This window comes from Hypanus sabinus, chromosome 21, assembly GCF_030144855.1.
Source record: "Hypanus sabinus isolate sHypSab1 chromosome 21, sHypSab1.hap1, whole genome shotgun sequence".
NCBI lineage: Eukaryota > Metazoa > Chordata > Chondrichthyes > Myliobatiformes > Dasyatidae > Hypanus > Hypanus sabinus.
Genome location: NC_082726.1, coordinates 66,611,253 through 66,636,903, shown reverse-complemented (window position 1 = coordinate 66,636,903; position 25,651 = coordinate 66,611,253). Strand labels below are relative to the sequence as shown.

Below are 25,651 nucleotides of genomic sequence, written 5' to 3'. Positions count from 1 at the left end.
TAAGGCTACTTGACAGATGCAGCACAGGGTATTGTGTTTATTTTAATTATTTATTTATTGAGGTACAGCACGGAACAGGCCCTTCTGGCCCTTTGAGCCTCACTGCCCAGCAATCCCCTATTTAACCTTAGCCTAATCATGGGATAATTTACATTGACTGTTTAAGCTACCACCATTGTATGTGTGGAAACTGGAGCACCTGGAGGAAACCCACACAGTCACAGGGAGAAGGTACAAACTCCTTATAGACAGTGCGGGAATTGAAGCTGTGTTGCTGATACTGTAAACCGTAATGCTAACCGCTATGCTATGGTGCCATTATTTAATCACTGTGTGAGTGAAAATGTGAATGTATTAAGATAAAGTAAATTTGGAGGATTGAACTTTTATCTGAAGGATTCCTGATCCAATGCAGGTAATGGATAAAGATCACCCTTGTGAACCTCCTCTGAACTCTCTCCAATGCCAGCATATCTTTTCTCAGATGAGGAGCCCAAAACTGTTCACAGTACTCAAGGTGAGCCATCACCAGTGCCTTATAAAGCCTCAGCATCACATCCCACTTCTTGTATTCTAGACCTGTTGAAATGAATGCTAATATTGCATTTACCTTCCTCACCATCAACTCCACCTGCAAGTTAACATTTAGGTTGTTCTGCACAAGGGCTCCCAACTCCCTTTGCATCTCAGGTTTCTGGATTTTCTCCCTGTTTAGAAAATAGTCTGCACATTTATTTCTACTACCAAAGTACATGACCTTGCATTTTCCATTTTCTTGCCCATTCTGCTGATCTAAGTCCTACTGCAGCCTACCTGTTTTCTCAACATTGCCCCTCCACTAATCTTATCATCTGCAAACAAAGCTATCTATTCCATCATCTAAATCATCGATATACAGCATAAAAAGAAGAGGTTCCAACACCAGCCCCTGCTGAACACCACTAGTCACTGGCAGCCAACCAGAAAAAGGATCCTTTTATTCCCACTCGCTGCCTCCTACCAATCAATCAGCCAATGCTCTAACCATGCCAGTAACTTTTCTGTAATACCATGGGCTCAACTTGGTCAGCAGCCTCGTGTGGCATCTTGTCAAAGACCTTCTTCTGAAAGTCCAAAAATATAACATTCACTGCATCCCCTTTATCTAACCTACTTGTAATCTTCTCAAAGAATTCCAACAGGTTCGTCAGGCAAGATTTTCCCTGAAGGAAACCATGCTGACTTTGGCCTGTCTTATCCTATGTCACCAAGTACTCCATCACTTCATCCTTAACAACTGACTCCAACATCTTCCCAACCACTGAGGTCAGGCTAACTGGTCTATAATTTCTGCTGCCTTCCTCTTATTTCAATTTTCCTGTCCTCTGGCACTATGTCAGAATCCAATGGTTTTTGGAAGGTCATTACTAATGCTCCACAATCTTTACTGCTAGCTCTTTTAGAACCCTCGGGTGTAGTTCATCTGGTCCAGGTGACTTGTGTACCCTTAGGTTTGAGCATCTTCTCCCTTGTAATAGTAACTGCACTCACTTCTCTTCCCTCACACCATTCAACACTTGGCACACTGCTAATGTCTTCCACAGTGATGCAAAATACTCATTTAGTTCATCTGTCATCTCCTTGTCCCCCAGTATGATTTCTTAGTCAGTTATTTTTTATAGCAGTCCAATATCCACTCTCATCTCTCTTTTATATTTTACATACCTGAAAAAGCTTTTACTATCCACTTTGTTGTGTGCTAACTTGCTTTCATATTTCATCTTTTCCCTCATAATGATTCTTTCAGTTGCTCTCAGTAGTTTTTTAAAAGCTTCCCAATCCTCTACCTTCCTGCTAATTTTTGCTCTGTTGTATACCCTCTCTTTTGCTTTTAAGTTAGTATTGACTTCCCTTGTCAGCCACGGTTGTACTGTTTTGCCAGCTGAGTATTTCTTCGTTTTTGGAACACATCATTTTTTCCAGAAGCTAATGCCATTGCTGCTCTGCTGTCATCTCTGTCAGGATCTCCTTCCAATTTACTTTGGCCTGCTCCTCTCTTACACCACTGTAATTTCCTTTACTCCACTGAAATACTGCTATGTCAGACTTTATTTTTTCCCTGTCAAATTTCAAGTTGAACTCAATCATATTGTGTTCAATGTCTGCTAAAGGTTCTTTTATCTTAAGCTCCCTAGGCTTCTTTAATGCCTGATGGGATACTTCATTAGTTTTCTAATCACAAACTCTTGATGGAAATTAATTTATTATGTGCAACACACAAAATGCTGAAGAAACTCAGCGTCAGGTAGCATCTATGGAGGAGAATTATCATTAAATATTGAGAAGATTAGATAAAAAGTCCTTGATGGTGAGTCCATAAGAACAGTTCAGTGATGAAGCAAGTGAAGTTAAGTTATCCCCTTTGCTTCAAGAGCCTGATGTGTGAGGAGTAATAACTGTTCCGAAACTTTGTGGGGTGAGTTCTGAGGCTCTTGTATCTCCTGCATGAAGAGAGCGTAAATGTGACTTGTGCCTGTCTTACACGTGCCAAGCACTATTACTTTAATGTTTGTAATAATGTCATCACCAGTGAGCTTTTTTCCTAAGAGAAGCGGAACATGTATATTTTTGCTTGAAGCCACTTTTTTTTAAACTTTTAATACATTTCCTTTAATAATAGAAGACGAAGCAGGATGTCAAACTAATTTCTTTAGGAATTTCTTTAGTCAGAGGGTAGTGATCAGTGGAATTCTTTGCCACAGATGGTTATGGAGGCCAAGTCATTGGATATATTTAAAGCAGAGATTGATAGGATCCTGATTAGTCATGGTGTCAAAGATTACGGGGCAAAAGCAGGAGAATGGGGTTGAGAAGGATAATACATCAAACGTGATGGAATGATAAAGCAGTCTTGATGGACCAAATGGCCACAAACTGCTCCTATGTCATATGGTCTAATTCCAGTAGGTCTTAGTTACATCAACTGTGTCAAACACTTCATGTCGATTCATTATAAGAGTGAAGTTAAAATTCTAAATTCAGCATTTTGTGAATGTACTTGAGGCTTTTGATGGATAACTAGTCACATCTTTAACATTGATTGGTGATTACCATTTCTGTTACAGTTTAACAACAACTATGTATATAGCACTTTGAAATTAACAACAGTGTCCCAAGGTGTTTCACAGTAGAGTTATTAAAGTAAATCTATTCATTATCCATCTGTAATTGCATATAATTAAGAATGAGGAGATCCATTCAACCCTTTTATATCTCCTTGCAGAGCAAAATGACAAACTTTTTTTCTCTTAAGGGCCTACAAGTAGTTTTTGGGGAGTGTGGAAAGAAGTTTAAAAAGCTGGACCTTGGAGATAATAATGTTTGTCCTGTGTGATAATGAATGGAGAGTTAGAACTGTGGAGCAAATAAATGAGAGGAGAGGGTGCAGGGCACAGGGCTCAGGGCTTTACTTTTCTGAAATTTTGGGATAGATAAAGCCTGTACAAGTCAGTTGGGTTATGTCTCACTGGGTTTGGAATCCAGTATCCCTCTAGGGAGGTTTGATAGTGCTTTAGGGAGTAGATATGGAGGGAGAGTTGTTACAATTCAAGATACAATTTTAAAATTGTTTTGTGTCATTTCCAGTAGTCAGGTGTAAAGGTGAACAAAGTCATTGTTTCTCCCAATCTCGTGCAGCACAAAAGAAAACACAATAACATAAAGAACACAATAAGTGTAAATACATAAGATAACTTATCTACTTGATTGTATGTTCATAACATGACACTAGGCACTAGGCATGACTGTGCATAAGGTGACTGGCAGGAGATGATAAAGTAGTGGTGGTTGGGAGTGTGGAGGGATGATGTAGGGGAATGTAACTGGGAGAAATGTACATAATTCACAACCACCAACATTGAGTTGGAGTTTCTCTTTAAGGGCTGATCTGACGTGACGGCATTGTTACGAAGGGATTTTTAGCATGCTTTGGTGTTGAGGCTTTGGAGTTCAATAAAATATGTTAGGAATTTCCTTAAACATAAAATGTCTCATTTCATGTTATTTGTGAAAACCTACATTGATGACCCTGCTAAATGCCAGTTTGGGTTGTCAACCATTGACTTTCTCAGCCATCTTATCTCCATAGAAGGTGTGAAAACCCTCCCATCAAAAGTAGCCACTATTATGGATTCCTTACTGCCCTGCACTACTAAAGAAACTACAGGAGCTTTTAGACATGATGAATTTCTATCACCACTTCATTCCACGAGCTGCTGAACTTATGCCCTCCTAAGAGTGAGTGAGGCCTCTGTCAGAGTTGATCATGGGTGTTGTGACTTGGCTGTCTAGATACACGAGCCTGGGCAGTTTGATATGGAGAATGTTGCCCGTGTAACAAGCTTCCTCTCTCCACGCATCTGATGAAGCCGAAGGAATAGCAGAGGCTGACAGCAGCAGCATCGCAGGAGTTTCCAGTCAGCATTGAATTCAATGTATTACTGCCTTAGGGGCTCCAGCTCCGCATTTGTCCTTGGGGTTTACTCCCGAAGCCTTCCCCATGAGTGGATATAGCTGCAAGGTAGTGGATATTTGAGAGTTTTCCTTCTCCTGATGAGCCCCATCTGCCCAAAGCGACTGCTTTTAAGGCACCAGTATCCCACCTTTTCCCCTTCCCATCAGTAGAAACAGTTCTGCCAGGCTTAGTAGCTAAGCCACACATGGAAGCTGGGAGCTGCCCCTATATAGTGTGCTTAAAGCCATTACCCCTAATCATGTGCTCTACTGATGCCTCAGACTGTGCTGTGGGTGCTGTGCATGAACAGTTGGTGTGTGGCAGCCAACTGCCTTCTTCAGTCGGCAGCTCCATCCCCCTGAGAACACGTTTGACCGTAAGCTTCTTGGTCTGCATCTGGCCGTCCGCCAATTTCGTTTTCTTCTAGGGGGTCGCCATTTCTCAGCATTTGTTGACCACAAGCCCCTTGGGCATGTGATGGCCAAAACTTCTTGGCTTGTGGTATAAATATAAAACTGTGCGTCATTCCTACCGTAAATTATGGTGGAGGTAGCATCATGCTATGGGGGTGCTTTTCAGCATCGGAGACTAGAAATCTGGTCAGGATTGATGAGATGATGAATGCTGCTGAATACGGAGAGATCCTGGATAAAAAACCTGCTAGCCTCTGCCAGAAAGCTTAAACTGGGGAGGAAGTTTATCTTTCAGCAGAACGGCAACCCAAAGCACACTGCCAGAACAACCATGGAGTTCTTGTCCTTGAGTGGTCCAGTCGGAGTCCTGACCTTAAACTGATTGAACATTTTCAACAAGTCTTCAAGATTGCTCTCTACTACCACTCCCCAACTAACCTGCCACAGCTTGAGCAATTTTGCAAGAAGAAATGGGCTTCATCACATTGTGCAAAGCTAAAAGCTACTTACCCAAAAAGACTATTGGCTGTAATAGCTGTGAAAGGTGGTTTAACTAAGTACTGAGCAAAGGAGCATGAATACTTTTTGAACTGCTGACATTTTAGTTTTTCAATTTTTAGTTTTCACACTTTGCAATTTTTCCTGTGTTTTGGGCTTTATCGTGATTCAAGTCAAGTCAAGTCACTTTTATTGTCATTTCGACCATAACTGCTGGTACAGTACACAGTAAAAATGAGATAATGTTTTTCCAGGACCGTGGTGTTACATGACACAGTACAAAAACTAGACTGAAAACAACACAGAGAAAGCTACACTAGACTACAGACCTACACAGGACTGCATAAGTGCACAAGAACAGTGCAGGCATTACAATAAATAATAAACAGGACAATAGGGCAAGGTGTCAGTCCAGGCTTCGGGTATTGAGGAGTCTGATAGCTTGGGGGAAGAAACTGTTACAAAGTCTGGTCATGAGAGCCCGAATGCTTCGGAACCTTTCCCAGATGGCAGGAGGGAGAAGAGATTGTATGAGGGGTGCATGGGGTCCTTCATAAAGCTGGTTCCTTTGCAGATGCAGCGTGTAGTGTAAATGTCCGTGATGGCGGGAAGAGAGACCCCCAATGATCTTCTCAACTGACCTCACTATCTGCTGCAGGGTCTTGCGATCTGAGATGATGCAATTTCTGAACCAGGCAGTGATGCAGCAGTGATACACAGGAAAAAAAGGATAGGATTCACAGGATAAAAGGAGCATGTGATTCTCAAATAAAAATTAGCAGTTAAATTGACCAAAATCCTGCTTATAATACTCATTTATGTGAGCAAGGTGTTGGGGGCTAAATATTTTTACAAGCACTGTATAATAGAATTCACTCTAAAATTAGATATATCAGTATTACAGTGGAGTAAAAGGAATTTGAGGCATGAGAGAGGAGCTGGCCAAAGTTGATTGGAATGAGACACTAGCAGGGTGATAGCAGAACAGCAATGGCTGGAGTTTCTGGGAGCAATTCAGAAGGTGCAGGAAAGATAAATCCCAAAGATGAAGAAGTATTCTAAAGGGAGGATGAGGCAATTGTGGCTGATAAGGGAAGTCAAAGACAGCATAAAAGCAAAGGCGAAGGCAAATAATTTAGCAGAAATTATTGGGAAGTTAGAGGTTTGAGAAACTTATAAAAACCAACAGAAGGCAACTAAAAAAACCATATGGAGAGGAAATATGAAGGTAGGCTAGCCAGTAATATAAAAGAGATACCAACATTATTTTTCAGATTTATAAAGAGTAAAAGAGATATGAGAGAAGATATCAGACAGTTGGAAAATAATGTTGGAGAGGTAGTAATGGGGACAAAGAAATGGCGAACGAACTAAAATATTTTGTGTCAGTCTTCACTGTGGAAGACACTAGCAATATGCCAGAAATTTGAGAATGGTAGGGTCAGAAGAGAATGTCGTTATTACTAATGAGTGGGTGCTTGGGAACTTGAAAGTGGATAAGCCATCTGGAGTAGATGGACTACACACCAGGGTTCTGAAGGTAACTGAAAGAATTGTGGAGACATTAGTAATGATCTTTCAAAACTCACTAGATCCCGGAATGATTCCAGAAGACTGGAAAATTGCAAATGTCACTCTAAGAAGGGAGGAGGGCAGAATAATGGAAATTATAGTCCAGCAGTTAGTCTGATTTCAGTGGTTAGGAAAGTGTTGGAGCCCATGAATAAGGATGAGCTTTAAGGGTACTTAAAGGCACATGATAAAATAGGCCGAAGTCAACATGGTTTCATTATGGGGAAGTCTTGCTTGATAAATCTGTTGGAATTCTTTGAGGAAGTAACAGGCAGGATAGACAAGGCAGAGTCAGTGGATGTTATTTGCTTGACTTTTCAGAAGGCCTTTTACAAGGTTCCATGCATGAAGCTGCTTAACAAGATAAGAGCTCATGGTATTACAAGAAAGATACGAGCATGGATAGAAGATTGGCTGACTGGCAGGAGGCCAAGAGTGAGAATAAAGGGGGCACATTCTGGTTGTCTGCTGATAATTAGTGGTGTTCTGCAGTGTTCAGTGTTGGGACTGCTTCTTTTCACGTTATATGTCAATGATATGATTGATGGCTTTATGGCCAAGTTTGTGAACAATGTGAAGATAGGTGGAGGGGCAGGAAGTACTGAGAAGCAGGGAGTCTGAAGGAGAATGGACAAAGAAGTGGCAGGTGGAATATAGTAGGAAAGTGTATCGTCATGCACTTTGGTAGAAGGAATAGTAACATAAGCTATTTTCTAAATAGGAATAAAATTCAGAATCAAAGATGCAAAGGGACTTGAGAATCCTTGTGCAGGATTCCCTAAAGGTTAATTTGCAAGTTGGGTTGGTGGTAAGGAAGGCAGATGCGATGTTAACAACACACACAAAATGCTGGTGGAATGCAGCAGGCCAGGCAACATCTATAGGGAGAAGCGCTGTTGACATTTCAGGCTGAGACCCTTCGTCAGGACTAACCGAAAGGAAAGATAGTAAGAGATTTGAAAGTAGGAGGGGGAGGGGGAAATGCGAAATGATAGGAGAAGATGAGAGGGGGTGGAGTGAAGCTGAGAGCTGGAAAGGTGCTCCCCTCCTTTCTTTCTCCCTAGGCCTCCTGTCCCATTATCCTTTCCCTTCTCCAGCTCTGTATCCCTTTTGCCAATCACCTTGCTGCCTGGCCTGCTGTGTTCCACCAGCATTTTGTGTGTGTAACTCGTCTCCTTCTACCTTAGGTCACAAACTTATCAATCACCCCTGCTGTGGACACTTTCTGGAGGTCCAAGATCCATCTGCTCCATGACCACTGGACTAAGTGTGTAAATGTAGGAGGGGACTATGTTGAAAAATAAATGTGCTAGGTTTTCTAAAATTGACTTCTCCCTTAGGCCACGAACTTATTGATCACCCCTTGTAGATTGTTCGGTGATGTATCTCTAAGTAAATATTAGATATTTCAAACTGCAGGGCAGTGATTTGAGATTTCTGAAGGGTGCATTTCTGTTACAAAACAGCTGTAATGCAAGGGAAAAAAATCGCTGGAGACTTTGGGATTAAAATCTGACAAATCAGAATAACTCCCCAGTTTGCAGTGCAGAGTCTTAAAGCTCTGTTGGATATTTTAAGTTTCCTGTCAGTTGTTTGAAATAACTATATTTGAAAGCTAAAGTGTGTGATTTGTTATATAATGGCAGTGTTTATGCAGCATCACATTCTGAGAGTAATTGATATGCCAATTGAAAAGTTGCCCAGTGAAGCTGCCTTGGAAGATTATAACTAGTTTGACAACAATGCAAACTGCCTTTTTATTAGCAAAATGTAATCTGAATGAGATCTATTGGAGGCAGACTGGATTGAGAATCCAATTTTATACAGCAGTGTCCTCTAGTGGTGGAGAACACTGACACTGGTCCCAGCCGTCATCGAACCTATTGTGTGCCTCTTATAACTCAAGGCAGACTATCAAAAGGACTCACTACCAGAGACTGTCGTTTGTGATTCTAAACAACAATTAGCTTCTAAACTGCATTAGAGGAAGTTCTATTCTTGCCATAGTGAAAATACAAATAGTAAACTTGACTTTTACAAAAACAATGTTTAAAATTAAAATATCAAAAATTAAGGTTGCCCCTGATTTGCCACAGACAATGTTTTCCCAGGAGTGTAGCATATAGTTGGTTGTTCCATCACATCCTTTGTTACAGATTGACTCAGATCAGCTATCAGCAACGCAAAGCCATACATTTCCAACACAGTGAAAGGCCTAGATAGAGAGGATGTTTCTTATAGAGGGAGAGTCTGGGACTAGAGGGCACAGCCTCAGAACAAAAGGACGTCCCTTTAGAACAGAGATGAGGAGGAATTTCTTTAACCAAAGAGTGATGAATCTGTGGAATTCATTTTCAGAGATGGCTGTGGAGGTCAAGTCATTAGGTATATTGAAATTGGAGTTTGAAAGGTTTTTGATAAGTAAGAGCATCAAAGCCGTGGAGGAAGATACAGGAGAGTGGGGCTGAGGAGGAAGATAAATCAGCCATTGTGGAATGATGGAACAGACTCAGTGGGTTGAATAGCCTAATTCTGCTCCTATATCTTAAGCTCATGCTCACAAGCTATTTCAAAATTTGGAAGAGTAACAGAAAATGTTCAGAACACTCAGCAACCTAGCAAACATCAGTGGAAAAAAAGGCAATCAATAAAGACAGAGGGTGCTGCTGGTTGTTTTTGTAATTGGGTGTCTGTGAGTGGGGTGTTGCTGTTTGTCATAAAAATAAATGATTTGATGTAGATGTGGTCAGTAGGTTTACAGGTAATGCAAAGTTTGGTGGTAGTAGTATTGATTTAATGGGTCTTAAATGGCATATAGTACCAATATGTTGACCAAATAGCACTGTAATCCAGATGAAGGGGGACCGCACTGAAACCTATCAAATGTTGAAAGGCCTCAGTAGAATTGATGTAGAGGGCACATTTCCGATGGTGGGAGAGTCTAGGACCAGAAGACAGGCTCAGAATAGATGAACGTCTATTTAGAACAGAGGTAAAGAGGAATTTTGTTTAGACAAAGGATAGAAGAGAGATGGTCTTATAAATAGAAGAGGGTGCATTTGGGAGTATTAATGAAACTGTGATTGAATGTTGGAATGCTAAGGAGGAGTGGGGATATTGGTTACAAGCCCAAAGGTCAGTGAGGAAGGCAACACAGATAAAATGAATAGTTACAATGGCGTATGGGATACTGGCTTTCATTTGTTAGACCATTGAACAGAACAGGGTGGTCATCCATTGGGCAGAACAGCTGGAGTACTACGTACAGTTCTGGTCACAACACTACAGGAAGGATATGTTGGAGCTATAGAGGGTGTAGAGTAGTTTCACCAAGATGTCGCCTGAGATGGAGCAGTTCAGTTGTATGGAGAGACTGAGTCTGTTCCCCCATAGCAGAGTATCTTAACAGGAACATGATTAAGGTATATAAAAATTATGAGGCGTGCAGCCTCATTCTGCACTTCCATTCTATACTTAACTTTTTTTAAATGTACATTACTTTGCTTAAAAACTGTCTTGATTCTCACAAAAGCAATTCTGCAGCAAGTTTTTTGCCAAGGCATAAAAATAGTGATGGTACATATATTTTGAAATGGCCGAACAGGGAATTAAACGATGGAAGTTATTTTAACCTCGTTATGTACACCTTTAATTTCTTGCTCAAGTGTATAATTAGCTTTATCAATCTTAATTTGCTGGATGATTCTAGACCAAATAAATGCTTGCATTATGGCACTTAAAACACATCAATGAAATGCACTCAGATATGACATGTAACTGTGTCTCCATCTTAGTTTTATTGAATAGCCCAAATACTAAATTAGAGAAGTCAGCTGAGAATGCTGTGTTGAATTAAGTGGATGAGATATTACCTTAACAGGCTAACAATATTAAAAACACAGTATGGAGCCAAGAAAAGAAGTACCTCAAGAAATCAAATTCCAATTCTTATTATCCTTTTATAGCGGAATAATTCCTGTTTATGAATGCTTGACTAATTTATTCAAACTCAAATGAAATACTGCCTTCAGTTCTTTCAAGTCTACTATTTCTGTCTTTCCGAGACATTAGTACAAAAGTTGCAGGTTTTGTTTGCTACTTCATTACAATCACTGAGAAATTATTATGGGGTGCACTTTTATTTTTAAAATGCACAAATTTATTATCCATCCATTTTTTGTTTAGTTGTTCATTGCTTTAGCTCACAGCCAATCTCCTCTCAGCTGACAGGTTATAGAGTCCGATTGGGAACGTTGTCACAGTGAATATGAACTGTAAGTATTGACACAATTATGAAGAGGGCACACCAGTGACTATATTCCATTAGGAGCTTGAGGAGATGAGGTATATCACCAATACTCTAGCAAATTTCTACAGATGTACTGCGGAAACCTTCCTAACTGGAAGGGCCATCACACAGGATCAGAAAAAGCTGCAGAGGATTGTAGATTCAGCCAGCTCCATCATGGGCACTAACCTCCCCATCATCGAGGACATCTTCAAAAGGTGATTCCTCAAGCTGATATCCATCATTAAGGACCCCCACCACCCGGGTCATGACCTTTTCTCATTGCTACCATTAAGGAGGAGGTATAGGAGACTGAAAAAAACAGACAGGACATTTTAAGAAGAGCTTCTTCACCACCACGATCGGATTTCTGAATGGACAGTGAACCAACCTGTGAACTCTACCTCAATATTTTTGCTCTCCTTTTTTTGCATTACTCATTTAACTTCTATATATACAATATATTTCTTATTATAATTTATAGTGTATGTGGAGCTTCTTCACGCAGAGAGTGGTGGGAGTGTGGAATGAGCTGCCAGTTGAAGTGGTGAATGCAGGCTCACTTTTAACATTTAAGAAAAACTTGGACAGGTACATGGATGAGAGGTGTATGGAGGGATATGGTCTAGGTGCAGGTCGGTGGGACTAGCCAGAAAAATGGTTCAGCACAGCCAAGAAGGGCCGAAAGGGCTGTTTCCATGCTGTAATGATCTATGGTTCTTTGCACTGTACTGCTGCCATAAAACAACAAATTTCATGCTATCCATCAGTGTTAATAAACCTGATTTTGATTCAGAGACAGATCCTTCAGTTTTTTCTTTTTACCAGTCGAAGTTGTTCACAAGCCTCTTCAAGAATAGGATAACAAAAGAATAAAAAAAAACAGGATTAGGAACAATAATCTCTCCCACTTTTAATATATCAGCCCAATATATTGGCCTCTCAAAGTTCAAAGTAAATTTAGTTTCAAAGTACGTATACATCACTGTATAGAACCCTGAGGTTAATTTTCTTGCAGGAATTCTCAATAAATCCTTTAACCATAACAGAATCAATGAAAGGCCACACCAACAGAGCAGACAACCAGTATGCAAAAGACAACAAACTCTGTAAATACAAAAAGAAAGAAAAAAAAAGAAATAGTAATAAATCGGTAAGCAATAAATACCGAGAACGTGAGATAAAGAGTCCTTGAAATTGAGTCTGTAGGATATAGGAACTGTTCAGTGTTGGGGCAAGTGAAGTTACACCCTCTGGTTCAGAAGCCTGATGGTTGAGGGGTAATAACTGTTCCTGAACCTGGTGGCGTGAGTCCTTAGGCTCCTGTACCTTCTTCCTGATGGCATCAGTGAGAACAGAACATGACTTGGCTGCTGGGGGGTTCCCTGATGATGGATATTGCTTTCCTCAACAACAATCCATGTGTATGTGCTCAATGATGTGAAGGGTTTTACCCATGATGGACTGGTCTGTATCCACTACTTTTGGGAGGATTTTCCATTCAAGGTCACTGGTGCTTCTATAGCAAGCTGTAATGCAGCCAGTCGTACACTACACGTCTACAGAAATTTGTCAAAGTTTTAGATGTCATGCCAAATCTTCGCAAACTCCTAAGGAAGTAGAGGTGCTACCATGCTTCGTAATTGCACTTATGAAGACAGATTTTCTGGAATTATAACACTGAGGAATTTAAAGTTCCTGATCTCTGATTCCTCCAATGAGAACTTGGCATATGGACCTCTGGTTTCCCCCTGAAGTCAATAATCAGCTCTTTGGTCTTGCTGACATTGAGTAAGAAGTTGATGTGACACCATTCATCCAGATTTTCAATCTCCCTCCTATATGTTGAATTGTCTCCACCTTTGACTCAGTCTGCAACTGTGGTGCCATCAGCAAACTTAAATACGGCATTGGGGCTGTGCTTAGCCATCCAGTCATAAGTGTAAAGCGAGTAGAGCTGGGGTCTAAGTACACAGTGTTGTGCCCGTGTGCTGATGGATATTGTGGAGAAGATGTTGTTGCCAATCAACTTTCATTGTACTCTTAATTTTTACTGGCACTTAACCAAGTTGAGAGTTAAACATTCTTAATTAAAAGAGACATGAAGGTCACTATGAAATGATTATGGTACATTTTTGCAATATCTTATTCTGATCAATAAAACCAACTGCAGCTTGAGTATCCGTTATCTAAAATCCTTGGTGCCAAAAGTGTTCTGGATTTTGGGACATATAATGAGATAGCTTGGAATCACCGTCATTTCCAACTATGTGCTACTGGTAGGTAGTCTTTGTCTTACACATGTTCATCACGCATGTACTGATGCAGCTGTTCAGCATGTTAGATTTTCATCATCGAAGATCTTGGCAAACTCATCAATGAATTTCTCTGCTGCTTCATGATCAGGGAGATGTGTTATTGCCATAAAACTTTTAAAAATTAATGCCAAGCATTTTCTTAAATTTCCACAAACACTCTGTTGAATATGCACAGTTACCTTCAATTTTCAGTTTCTTGTGTTAGATATTTGCTTGTTTTATGATCAGCATGCTGTTAAGCAGCATATATTCACCGTAGTTGAAAACTATTCAGAAGGTGACAGGCTTTATGAGACACTTTGATTTCAGGTGAGTAATTTCAGATATGATTTTCTTTTCCCATAATTTTATCTACAGCAGATTGTTTTGCTGCTTTTACATATTAAGAGCATTGACATTGCTATTAGTAAATCCACCACCAATAATGACTTGACGTTGATCAAAACTTAACTGAATTAGTCATATATGTCCAGAGGTTGAAGCCCATCGGCCAGACCCAAATCTCAGCAAGTCCACTGAGGTGGTCAAAGCGTGATATCTGCACAACTGAGTCTGAATCCGCTGGAGGCCTGTCCTGGCGTTGAGGATCTGTCTGTGTGGCTGGGAGGGAGGTAGGGAGAAATGGGGCTTGTTTTTTCTCTTGTTGTGTTCTATGTTGTTCTGCTGAGCATTGTGGGGATGCTATGTTGGCACTGGAATGTGTGGTGACTCTTAAGGGCTGCCTCCAGCACACCCTTGGGTAGTTAGTACATATAGCGCATTTCACTGTATGTTTCTGTGTACATATGACAAATAATTTTGAATCTTCAATCTTGCTGCTTTACCAAAACCAGGTTAAATGCTGAGAGTGATGAGTGATTCATCTTTCTCAGCTGCTAGGAGATGACCAGCAAGATTTAAAATGATTTGCACCTTTCCAGACAAAACAGCCCCTCTAATTATCATCTTATTAGAGCAGCGTGGTAGCATAGCAGTTAGAATGCAGAACATAGAAATCTACAGCACCTTACAGGCCCTTTGGCCACAATGTTCTGCCGACTATGTAAGCTACTCTAGAAATTGCCTTGAATTTCCCTATTGCATAGCCTTCTGAGCTCCATGTACCTGAGTCTCTTAAAAGACCCTATTGTAACAGCCGGAACTACGGTTGCTGGCAGTGGATTCCTCGCACCTACCACTCTGTGTGAAAAGCTTACCTCTGACATCCCCCATCCCCATACCTACTTCCAAGCACCTTAAAACTATGCGCCCTGTGTTAGTCATATCAGCCCTGGGGAAAAGCCTCTGGCTATCCACAAGATTAATGCCTCTCATCATCTTATACTCCTCTATCAGGTTACCTCCCATAAGACATGCTCCCCAATCCAGGCAATATCCTTGTAAATCTCCTCTGCACTCTTTCTATAGTATCCACATCCTACCTGCGGTGAGGTGAGCAGAACTGAACACAGTACTCCAAAGGTCTGACCAAGGGTTTAAATAGCTATAACGTTACCTCGCTTTTGAACTCAATCCTACGGTTGATGAATACCAACGCACCATTAGACTTCTTAACAACACTGTCAACCTGCGCAGCAGCTTTGAGTGTCCTATGGACATGAACCCCAAGATCTCTCTGATCCTCCACACTGCCAAGAGTCTTGCCATTAATGCTATATTCTGTCTTCAAGTTTGACCTACCAAAATGAAAGTGTTAGCGCAAAATGTTAGCATAAAGCTTTACAGTTCTAACAATCAGAAGTTTGGAGTTCAGTTCCCAAAGCTGTTCTCAAGAATTTGTACATTCTGTCCATGACTGTTTTCTCTACATTATAAAGACATACCAGTCAGGATTAGTGGGTTGTGGGCATACTCTGTTGGCGCCAGAAACATGGCAATGCTTGCAGACTGTCCGCAGCACATATTCGGAGGGCCCCACAGTAGTGTAACAATCAGCATGGTGCTTGGTGGGCGAGAAGGTACTGTTCCATCCTGTATCTCTTAATAAATCAATAATAAATCCACTGATGGATGCACAGTTGATCATCTACGAAGTGCACTGTGGTTACTTGCTTACCTTCCACACTGGAAGCGCACAGCACACCTCAGATGCTGTGGAAAGGATAAGCTGTGAAGCCGCAGGGAAAACACTTAAGGCTGGATTATCTTTAAGACAGAGTCATTTCCGAGTTGGAAATGTGTTGTCCATTCTTCATTGTCTTTGGGTGAAAATTATCAGTCTCTGCATAACAGAACTGTGGGAGTACCTGAGGGTGGCATGGTAGACTAGCAGTTAGCGCAATTGCTTTACAACACTAGAAATCAGCAATTGAGTTTGATTTGATTCCCATCACTATCTGAAAGGAGTTTGTCTGTTCTCCCTGTGATTGCATGACTTTCCTCAAGGTGCTCTGGTTTCTTCCCACATTTCAAAGATGTAAGATGAACGGCTAGGATGAGTGAGCTGTGGCATGCTATGCTGGTGACGGAAACACTTACAGGCTGCTCCTAGCACATCCTCAGACAGTGTTGGTCATTGACACAAAATAACCCATTTCAATGTATACTTCTGTGTACGTGTAACAAACAAAAATAATATTTAAAACCTCCATGATGTATTTACCGTGGTAGCTCAAGAATGAGACACATCACTGTCTTCTCAATTGGGTTAAAGATGAACAATAAATGGTGGTCTTGTCACACTTGTGATGTGAATGAATGGGGAAAAATAGCTCTTTAGTGCTCTTCATTATTCTGATTTCTACTGTATCCTGAACTTCAACATTCACCACCTTTTGTTCACTTCTTTTACCTCTCAGGAAATATATTTTAAGTCTTAGAGCTGCTCAGCTCTACCGCTGTACATAACGAGGATGCAGTGGATGTTGTATATTTGGACTGTCAGTAGGCTTTTGACAAGGTGCCACACATGAGGATGCTTTACCTTCCTTTTCCCTTTTTACCTTCTCGTTTTGATAAAGGCTTTGCCCATTTATTTTACAGTTTTGTTTTTCTGTGTTACTTCCCTCCACAGCTGCCAACAGACTTGCTGTCTGCCTCTGCCATAATCTGTTTTAGTTTCAGGTGGACAAGATCCATATTTTTTCACTTCTACTTTGATTCTAAATTAAAGTTAATGCTTCAGTCATAACTCATTGATTCCATATTCGGGGTACTACTCCTTATTCCCTGCTGCTCACTTGATATAAACCAAAAATGAGAAGTTAACAGCAGCCAAATTCCACGTTATTACAGAGACAAGGAGAAATTTTTTTAGCCAGAGGGTGGTATTCATTGAGCAGTTTTGGGCCCCTTTTCTAAGAAAGGATGTGGTAGCATTAGAGAGGGTCCTGAGGAGGTTGATGAGAATGATTCCAGGATGAATGCATTAATTTGTGAGGAGCGTTTGATTGGTCTGGGTCAGTACTTAGTGGAGTTTAGAAGAATGAAGAGAGATCTAATTGAAACCTATCAAACACTGAAAGACCTAGACAGAATGAATGTAGAGAGGATACTTCCAATAGTGGGGGAGTCTGGGACCAGAAGGCACAGCCTTAGAATAGAAAGATATGCCTTTAGAACAGAGATCTCAGGTGAATGGAGCACCATTTACCCAGGTGAATGGCGCTAAAGCTGAAAGAAGGAAAAATTGAGACCACAGGAAGAGTTCAGAATTATTAAAAATCCAATCCAATTCATTGGAGCCAGAAATGTATTTATATGATCAAATAAACTTTACATTCATCTCCTTTCAGTGTAACCATTTTATATGCCCAAATAATTCCTTGATCCTCCTCATTTTGGATTTTTTTTCAGATTCCAGCTTTTGAAGTAAATATGCATAGCTGTCATTGCACAAGTAACGTGGGTTATGATTACGAGTCTTATATTGAACATGCATAACCCTGTCTGCTGCATTCCATAGATCTGAATTCAACTGTTTAAGTGCTGTCGGTGCTGCTTATAATGAATGGCTTTTGGGAAAAGAAATCAATCTACATAAGTTACTGTAGCACTTGATTGATTTTTTTCTCTGGTGTTGAACATCTAGCAGTGTTTTTGATTAGCACTACCAGAGTAAGTTTCAAGGGTCCATGAGTGATAAGATTCTCCATTTTGTCTTGATTTCTTTTGCAGATTGAGGGTGGATTGATGAACAGACAACATACTGAGAGTTGGGAATGAAACGGGTCAAATCGGGTTGGGAAGTGATAGTGAGTGGGATGGGACCCCCGCTGGCCACATTCAGTATTAATGCTTTGGATGGAAACCAAGGATCATATATCCATGCATGCTATTGATGCAGACCTGTTGGTGAGGGGGTGGCAGTATGAGATATGAGGTGCATGCAGACAATCTTCATGGAGACACAGAAATATTTCAGATCCAAGAAATGTCAGGATCAGAAATCTTGGAGGCACTCAGTAGATCAGGCAGCGTCTATGGAGAGGAATGGGCAGTTGATATTTTGGTTTGAGATCTTGCATTGGGACTAAAGAAAACCACTTTAAAGACTGCCCAGAAGAACTTCAGAATCAGGTTTATTACCACTGACATATGAAATGAAATTTGCTGTTCAGTAGCAGGAGGACAGTGTAAGACATAAAATATTGCCTTAAAAATAATAATATTGCAAAAGAGAAATTGTGAGGAAGTATCCGTGCACTCTTCAGAAATGGAAGAGGAGAAATGTAGACTATAGCTCTTCAACAGTAAAGTGGAGACACAAGAAATTCTATGGATGCTGGAAATCTGGAACAACACACAAAACTCAGAAGGTCAGGCAGAATGTGTGGAGGGAAATACACAATGAACATTTCAAATTGAACCACTTCATCTTGATGAGGAGTCTTGGCCCATAATGTCACCAGAGAGTCTTCAGCCAGTTAAATTAATTAGTGAGGGCAAGGTGCAAGGGTGGCATGGTAGTTTTGCATTTGTCAGTGACAATAACATTGGTTCAAATCTGCCACTGTCTGTAAGGAGTTTGTACGTTCCCCCCTTAACCGCGTGGTTTTTTCTGGGTGTTCCAGTTTCTGCCCACAGTCCAAAAGGTTGGTTGGTTAATTTGTCATATGGTATAATTGAGTGGTACAAACTCGAAAGACTGGAAGGGCCTGTTAGCATGCTTTATCTTTAAATAAATTAAATTTATGTTAGAAAATGTGGAATCATTTTGTAGAGAAAAATTAAAACACAGCCTTTTTTCCACAAGTTGGGAGCTTGAAGTTTAGAGGGTCCAGGATGCCTTTCTGTTTAAGCCACTGAATGGTGATGTTCCGATACATAGAAAATAGGTGCAGGAGTAGGCCATTCGGCCCTTCAAGCCTGCACTGCCATTATGATCATGGCTGATCATCCAACTCAGAACCCTGTACCTGCTTTCTCTCTATACCCCCGATCCCTTTAGCCACAAGGGTCATATATAACTTCCTCTTAAATATAGCCAATGAACCGGCCTCAACTGTTTCCTGTGGCAGAGAATTCCACAGATTCACCAGCAAGCAGGTAAAAATATTAACTTTTATTGTCAAAGAATTTGAGTGCAAAAGTGGAGGTATATTGCTGTATCTACTGTATACAGGGAGATGTGGGACTACAGATGCTGGAACCTGGAGCTATAGACGATATACTAAAAAAACTCGGATGACCAAGTGGTGGGAGGAAAGGAATTAGCTGTGTTTTAATACATCAATGTTTCAACCTGAGATAACAACAGTTTCTCCCCTCACAAAGGGGCTGCTTGACTAATTGAGTTGTTCCAGAAGATTGTTTGCAATAACTATATTGGGTCCTGGTATTTGAAATTTTCTTGTGTGGGTTTGGACTCCCTATCCAAGGAATGATATACTATAAACGAGAACACAAGAAATTCTGCAGATGTTGAAAATCCAGAGCAATACACTCAAAATGCTGGAGGAACTCTGCAGGTCAGGCAGCATCTATGGAAATGAATAAGCAGTTAATGCTTTGGGGCTGAAACCTTTCATCAGAACTGGAAAAGAAGGGGGAAGATGTCAGCATGAGAACATGGGCAGAGGGGAAGGAGTCAAGCTAGATGGTGATAGGTGAAGCTCACCCAGTGAAGGGAGTGGGGGATGAAGGAAGAAGTTGAAAAGGTAAAGGCCTGGAGAAGAAGGAATCTGATTGGAGAGGAGAGTGGATCATGGGAGAAAGAGAAGGAGGAGGGGCACCAGGGAGAGGTGATAGGCAGATGAGGAGAAGAGGTAAGAGGCTAGAATGGGGAATGGAAAATGAGGGAAGGGGAGGGGAAAATACTGGAAGTTGTAAAAATTGATGTTGGAGGCTATGCAGATAGAATATGAGATATTGCTCCTCCAACCAGAGAGGGGAGAGTGGTCTCATTGTGGCAAAAGAGGGGGCTATGGATTGAAATATCAGAATGGGAATTGTGATTGGAATTAAAATGGTTGGCCAGGAAGTCCTGTGTTTTGGATGGAGATGATTACTCTTTATATATTTCCATAGATACTATAAACGAAGGTGTGCAGTGAGAATTCACCAGATTGACTATTGTCATATTAGAAATGCCCCTGTGAAGTGAGTTAAAGCAGTCTGGGCTCTGTTCCTTTGAATGGAACTCTCATTGAAATCCATAACATTAGGTCAGAGGTGATGTTTCTTCTGGTTAGTGTCTAGAACTGGAGGTCACAGTCTCAAATTAAGGTCTTCTTCCTTAATGATTCTTCGGAATATTATTCTTGAGATGCTTGTGAAGATTCAATCACTGAGAATATTCATGACCCAGATCAATAGATCTTTGAATGTTAGTGGAATCAGCATGTTGTAGGGAACTGGCACACAGTTAAAAGAGATCAGGCAGAATTTTATTAATAAGTGGATACTGAACATCAAGCGGACAATTGGTTATTTCAATTCCATATGTTCTTCTCCTTTTTTTGTGTGTATCCTGAGAAACCCACGCAAAATTCTGGAGGAACTCAGCAGGTTAGGCAGCATCTATGGAGGAAAATAAACATTCAATGTTTCGGGCTGATGACTTTTGTGTTTATCGTTATGTTGGCTGTCTAGCTCTCCCTGTTTTCTCCTATGTTGTTGCTCCATTTTGAGGTGTATTTGGTTAGTCAAGTTGCTCCATTGTTGCTCCATTTCGGGTTCATATTCATAAGTCAAGTAGAATTTTTCATCTGTTGTACCTGGTTTCTGTACTCTTGTACTCAATTACTGCACTTAAGGTAAACTTTTACAAAATCTGCATGGTGTATCGCTCCTGATTCATGAATATGGTATATTAAAAATAAGACCATGGACTAAAGTCACAAGCACAAGGAGCTAGAATAAGTAAAGTGAGAGATATTTTCCGAGGATCATCACCTTGTCATGGTAAAGAGGTATCTGAGTTCCTGAGATCCCAGGAGCGATCCCATTTGGAGTTTATCTCCTGTTAGGGTCCCCATGGCAATAAGGTCAAGGGGGAGGCTCCAGACAAAGAGCAATCCAACCATGACGTGATCAGTAGAGCTGGCAGAAGATGATGATACATCACAACAGCAGTGAAGGCAAAGGAAGGCTGCAGCAGTGAACGGTCTCCAGTTGTCTTGCGTTCCATGCCAGTGGACCTTGACCTCAATCTATCAAGGACTGTATGGTGTCTGCAATCGGACTCCCCACCTAGTCACACTCAGGCGTTCTCCGTTAAGGGAATAATCCCATGTGAGATAATACTCAAATTGACTGATTGCACTACTATAAAGTAAGAGAATTCGGTGCGATCTTCCAACCCAGCAAGAACTGCTTCAGTAAAGCTGAAGGAAGTTAGGTTCTTATTAGGAGTGTAATGATAACTAATACAATAAGAAATCATATTACCTGTCTGTCCCATCAGGGGCAACAGACTCTGCTCTGCAGGGAGAGCATGCAGATTAGCAATCTTTGCAGCGCACAACAGTTTGTTCAGTGCTATCTTCAAATTACTGTTAGAATCAACTTGTTAATCTACCAAGGTGCTTTATCAGGTGTTGGTGTATATTGTGTTTTACCTTCCTTCATATCCTACTTGTGGTTATGTATCAGAATCAGATCCAGAAAATCCTCAAAAGAATTTAAATCCTGAAATTAGTATTAACAAAAATGCTGTTAAGTAGCACTGCTTAGGTTTTGTACAGTGTGTTTACAAGGCAATAGACCTCTCTTTACCAGAACAATTTGAGCTTTGAAACAGCATATTTCTTTATAGAAGTAATAGAACAGGCTTGAATTTGCAGTGATCTATGAACGGTGGCTACTTTATTAGGTACAGTATACCTGTACACCAACTTGTTAATGCAAGTATCTGATCAGCCAATTATGTGGCAGCAACTCAATGCATAAAGCATGTAGACATGGTCAAGAAGTTCAGTTGTTGTTCAAACCAAACATCAGAATGGGGAAGAAATGTGATCTAAGTGAGTTTGACTGTGGAAGTATTGCTGGTGCCAGACAGGGTGGTTTGAGAATCTCAGAAATTTCTGATCTTGTGAGGTTTTCACACACAATAGTCTCTAGAACAGAGAAAAAAAATAATAATAAATACAATAATAATAATAATAATAATAATAATAATAATAATAAATAAATAATAAATAAATCAATTATAGTATACGTATATTGAATAGATTTAAAGAACGCCAAAAAATAGAAATCCAAGGGTTCAATGTCCATTTAAGAATCGGATGGCAGAGGGGAAGAAGCTGTTCCTGAATCGCTGAGTGTGTGCCTTCAGGCTTCTGTATGTCCTACCTGATGGTAACAGTGAGAAAAGGGCATGCCCTGGGTGCTGGAGGTCCTTAATAATGGACACTGCCTTCCTAAGACACTGGTTCCTGAAGATATCCTGGGTACTTTGTATGCTAGTACCAAAGATGAAGCTGACTAGATTTACAACCCTTTGCAGCTTCTTTCGGTCCTGTTCAGTTGTTTCCCCCCCCCAAACACCAGACAGTGATGCAGCCTGTCAGAATGGTCTCCATGGTACATCTATAGAAGTTTTTGAGAGTATTTGTTGACATAACTAAATCTCTTCAAACTCCTAATGAAGTATAGCTGCTGTCTTGCCTTCTTTATAACTACATCGATGGGACCAGGTGAGATCCTCAGAGATCTTGACACCCAGGAACTTGAAACTGCTCACTCACTCCACTTCTGATCCCTCTATGAGGATTGGTATGTGTTCCTTCGTCTTACCCTTCCTGAAGTCCACAATCAGCTCTTTTGTCTTAGCGACGTTGAGTGCCAGGTTGTTGCTGCAGCACCACTCCACTAGTTGGCATATCTCACTCCTGTACGCCCTCTCGTCACCACCTAAAATTCTACCAACAATGATTGTATCGTCAGAAAATTTATAGATGGTATTTGAGCTATGTCTAGCCAACCTATTGTGACGATAGGCAAATTGCTATGGGTCCAGGTCCTTGCTGAGGCAGGAGTTCAGTCTAGTCATGACTAACCTCTCAAAGTATTTCATCGCTGGCGATGTGAGTGCTATCGGGCGATAATCATTAAGGCAGCTTATATTATTCTTCTTAGGCACTGTTGCTTTTTTGAAGAGAGTGGGAACTTGCTTCACCACAGGTACAATCCCCCCCACCATTGAGGCCATCTTCAACAGGGAGAGCCTGAAGAAGTTGGCATCCACCACTAGGGACCTTCACCATCAGAGACATGTCCTCTTCTCATTCCTATCATCAATGCCTGAAGATCACGCTCAGTGTTTCAGTAACAACTTCTTCACCTCTACCTTCAGATTTTCAAACAATACATGAACACTACCTGTGATTATTCCTTTTTTGTGCTATTTGTTTATTTTGCAATTTATAGTAATTATATGTCTTTGCTCTGTACTCCTATTGCAGAGCACCAAATTTCACAGTATACTTCAGGGCAGCTTGGTGGCCTAGCAGTTAGTATAATGCTATTACAGTGCCAGCAGCCTGGGTTCAATTGCACTGCTGTCTACGGAGTTTGTATTTGTCCCTGTGAGTTTTCTCCAGGTGTTCAGGGTTCCTCCCACATTCCAAAGATGTACAGGTTAGCAGGTTAATTGGATGGCGTGGGCCAGAAGGACCTGTTACCTTGCTGTATCTCCAAAGTAAAAAATATATACTTCGTAGCCACTTTATTATGTACACCTGTACACCTGTTTATTAATGCAAATATCTAATCAATCAATCAATCAATCATATGGCAGCCAATCAATGCATAAAAGCATGCAGATATCATCAAGAGGTTCAGTTGTTCAGACCAAGCATCAGAATGGGGAAAAGTGACTCTGACCATAGAATGATTGTTCGTGCCAGATGAGATAGTTTGAGTGTCTCAGAAGTTGTTGATCTCCTGGGATTTTCATGTACATTAGTCTCTACTCTAGAGCAGGGGTTCCCAACCTTTTTTATGCCAATGGCCAAAGGGCCATTAACCAAAGGGTCTGTGGACCCCAGGTTGGGAACCCCTGCTATAGAGTTTACAGAAAATGGTGCAAAGAAACAAGAAAAAGATCTAATGCACAGCAGTTCTGTGGATGAAAACACCTTGTTAATGAGAGAGGTCAGAGGAGAATGGCCAGACTGGTCCAAGCTGACAGGAAGGCAACAGTAACTCAAATACCCATGTGTTACAACAGTGGTATGCAAAAGAGCTTGTCTGAATGCACAGGATCGAGCCTTGAAATTGATGGGCTACTGCAGCGGAAGACCATGAACATACACTCAGTGGCCATTTTTCTTAGATTCAGGAGGTACCTAATAGAGTGGTCATTGAGTGTATAGTATCTTTAATAATCTCAGCTGTTCAAAGCCATTTGGCAATCAATGAAGTGTGGCAGTCATTGTGAGCAAAGCAAGCTCTTGAACACAGTTCTAGCAAGTTTGGTTGTGGGACGAAACAGTATGTTATTGAGTAAGACCAAGCTGTTTGCTGAACTTTAAAGGAGACGTGATGCAGTGGAGAAACTGCAGAGGAACAGTAAAATTTTCTGCTTAACACTTCACCCTCTTAACGATATGATTAAGGATGAACTTTATTCGCTATATACATTTACATGTATTAGGAATGTGCTGTGGGGTGTTGGCCAGAGAGCAATGTGCAGCAAAAAAGAACAACGTTCAACAATTAAAAGAATTATATAACAATAAAGTTAGAGGTTAAATTGTGGATGTGGAGTAAAATGTGCATAAATTCATAAATGCCAGCATGTATTTACAATGCAAGTCGCTTTGTAAAAAGAGGTTAAAAAATGTTCACAGAGCAGTGCAGTGACAGGGTTAATAGGTGGAGGGCAGTGGGGGTAACTAGATTAACTGCCTGTGTGAAGAATCTTTTAAGATGGTGTGAAGTTTTTGTTTTAATAACCCAATTGCACTTTCCTGAAGAGAGCTTTTGGAAAAGTTAGTTTGCTAGCCTGGGCATTTTCTGTATTGTAACCAAATTTATCTTCACACAGGAAATGGAAAAGAAAGCGCCTGTTGGAAAAGGAGCAGCGCCAAGCCAGCGGGGAAGCTGCTGAATCAGATGAAAGTGATGCAGAGTTTGATGAGGGGTTCAAGGTGCCAGGCTTCTTCTGGAGCAAGCTATACAAGTACGTACAGCCATGAAAAAGATGATTAGGATGAAAATAAGGTTCCTTTATCTCTGGAAGCAGCATGAAAGTGTGGAGATTGGTGTATAGTGAGGGCAAAGTGGGGCATGGTTAGCAGGAGTGAATACACATCTTTCACATCTGGAATTGCCACTTGGTGTGTGTATCCTTCTGTCTAAGCAGCTGTAAAATAAATTGTCTCAGATACTCTGAGTTTTCAGATAACGTGAGAATGGTATTCAGTGCCATTGGGCGCCATAGTTGCTAGTAGTTAGCGCAATGCTATAACAGCTTGGGACATCAGAGTTTGGAGTTTAATTCCAGCAGCAGCTGTAAGGAGTCTCTGGACATCCTCCCTGTAGAATGTGTGGGCTTTCCCAGGTGCTCCTGTTCACTTACACAGTCGAAAGACAGGCCAGGTTGATTAACTGGTCATTGTCAATTGGCATGTCATTATATTAGGGTTAATCAGGATTGTCAAGGGGTTGTTGGGGTAGT

The 25,651-nt window shown here is 40.8% G+C and overlaps 1 protein-coding gene across 1 annotated transcript in view; it reads left to right on the top strand.

Annotated features, from left to right (window-relative positions):
- Window positions 1-25,651, top strand: part of ercc6 (excision repair cross-complementation group 6) — a 92,437-nt gene that overhangs the window by 17,071 nt on the left and 49,715 nt on the right. Inside the window, exon 6 of the mRNA XM_059946779.1 lies at window positions 25,019-25,153. Coding sequence (XP_059802762.1) covers window positions 25,019-25,153 — 135 coding nt within the window. The remainder of the gene's footprint in view (window positions 1-25,018; window positions 25,154-25,651) is intronic.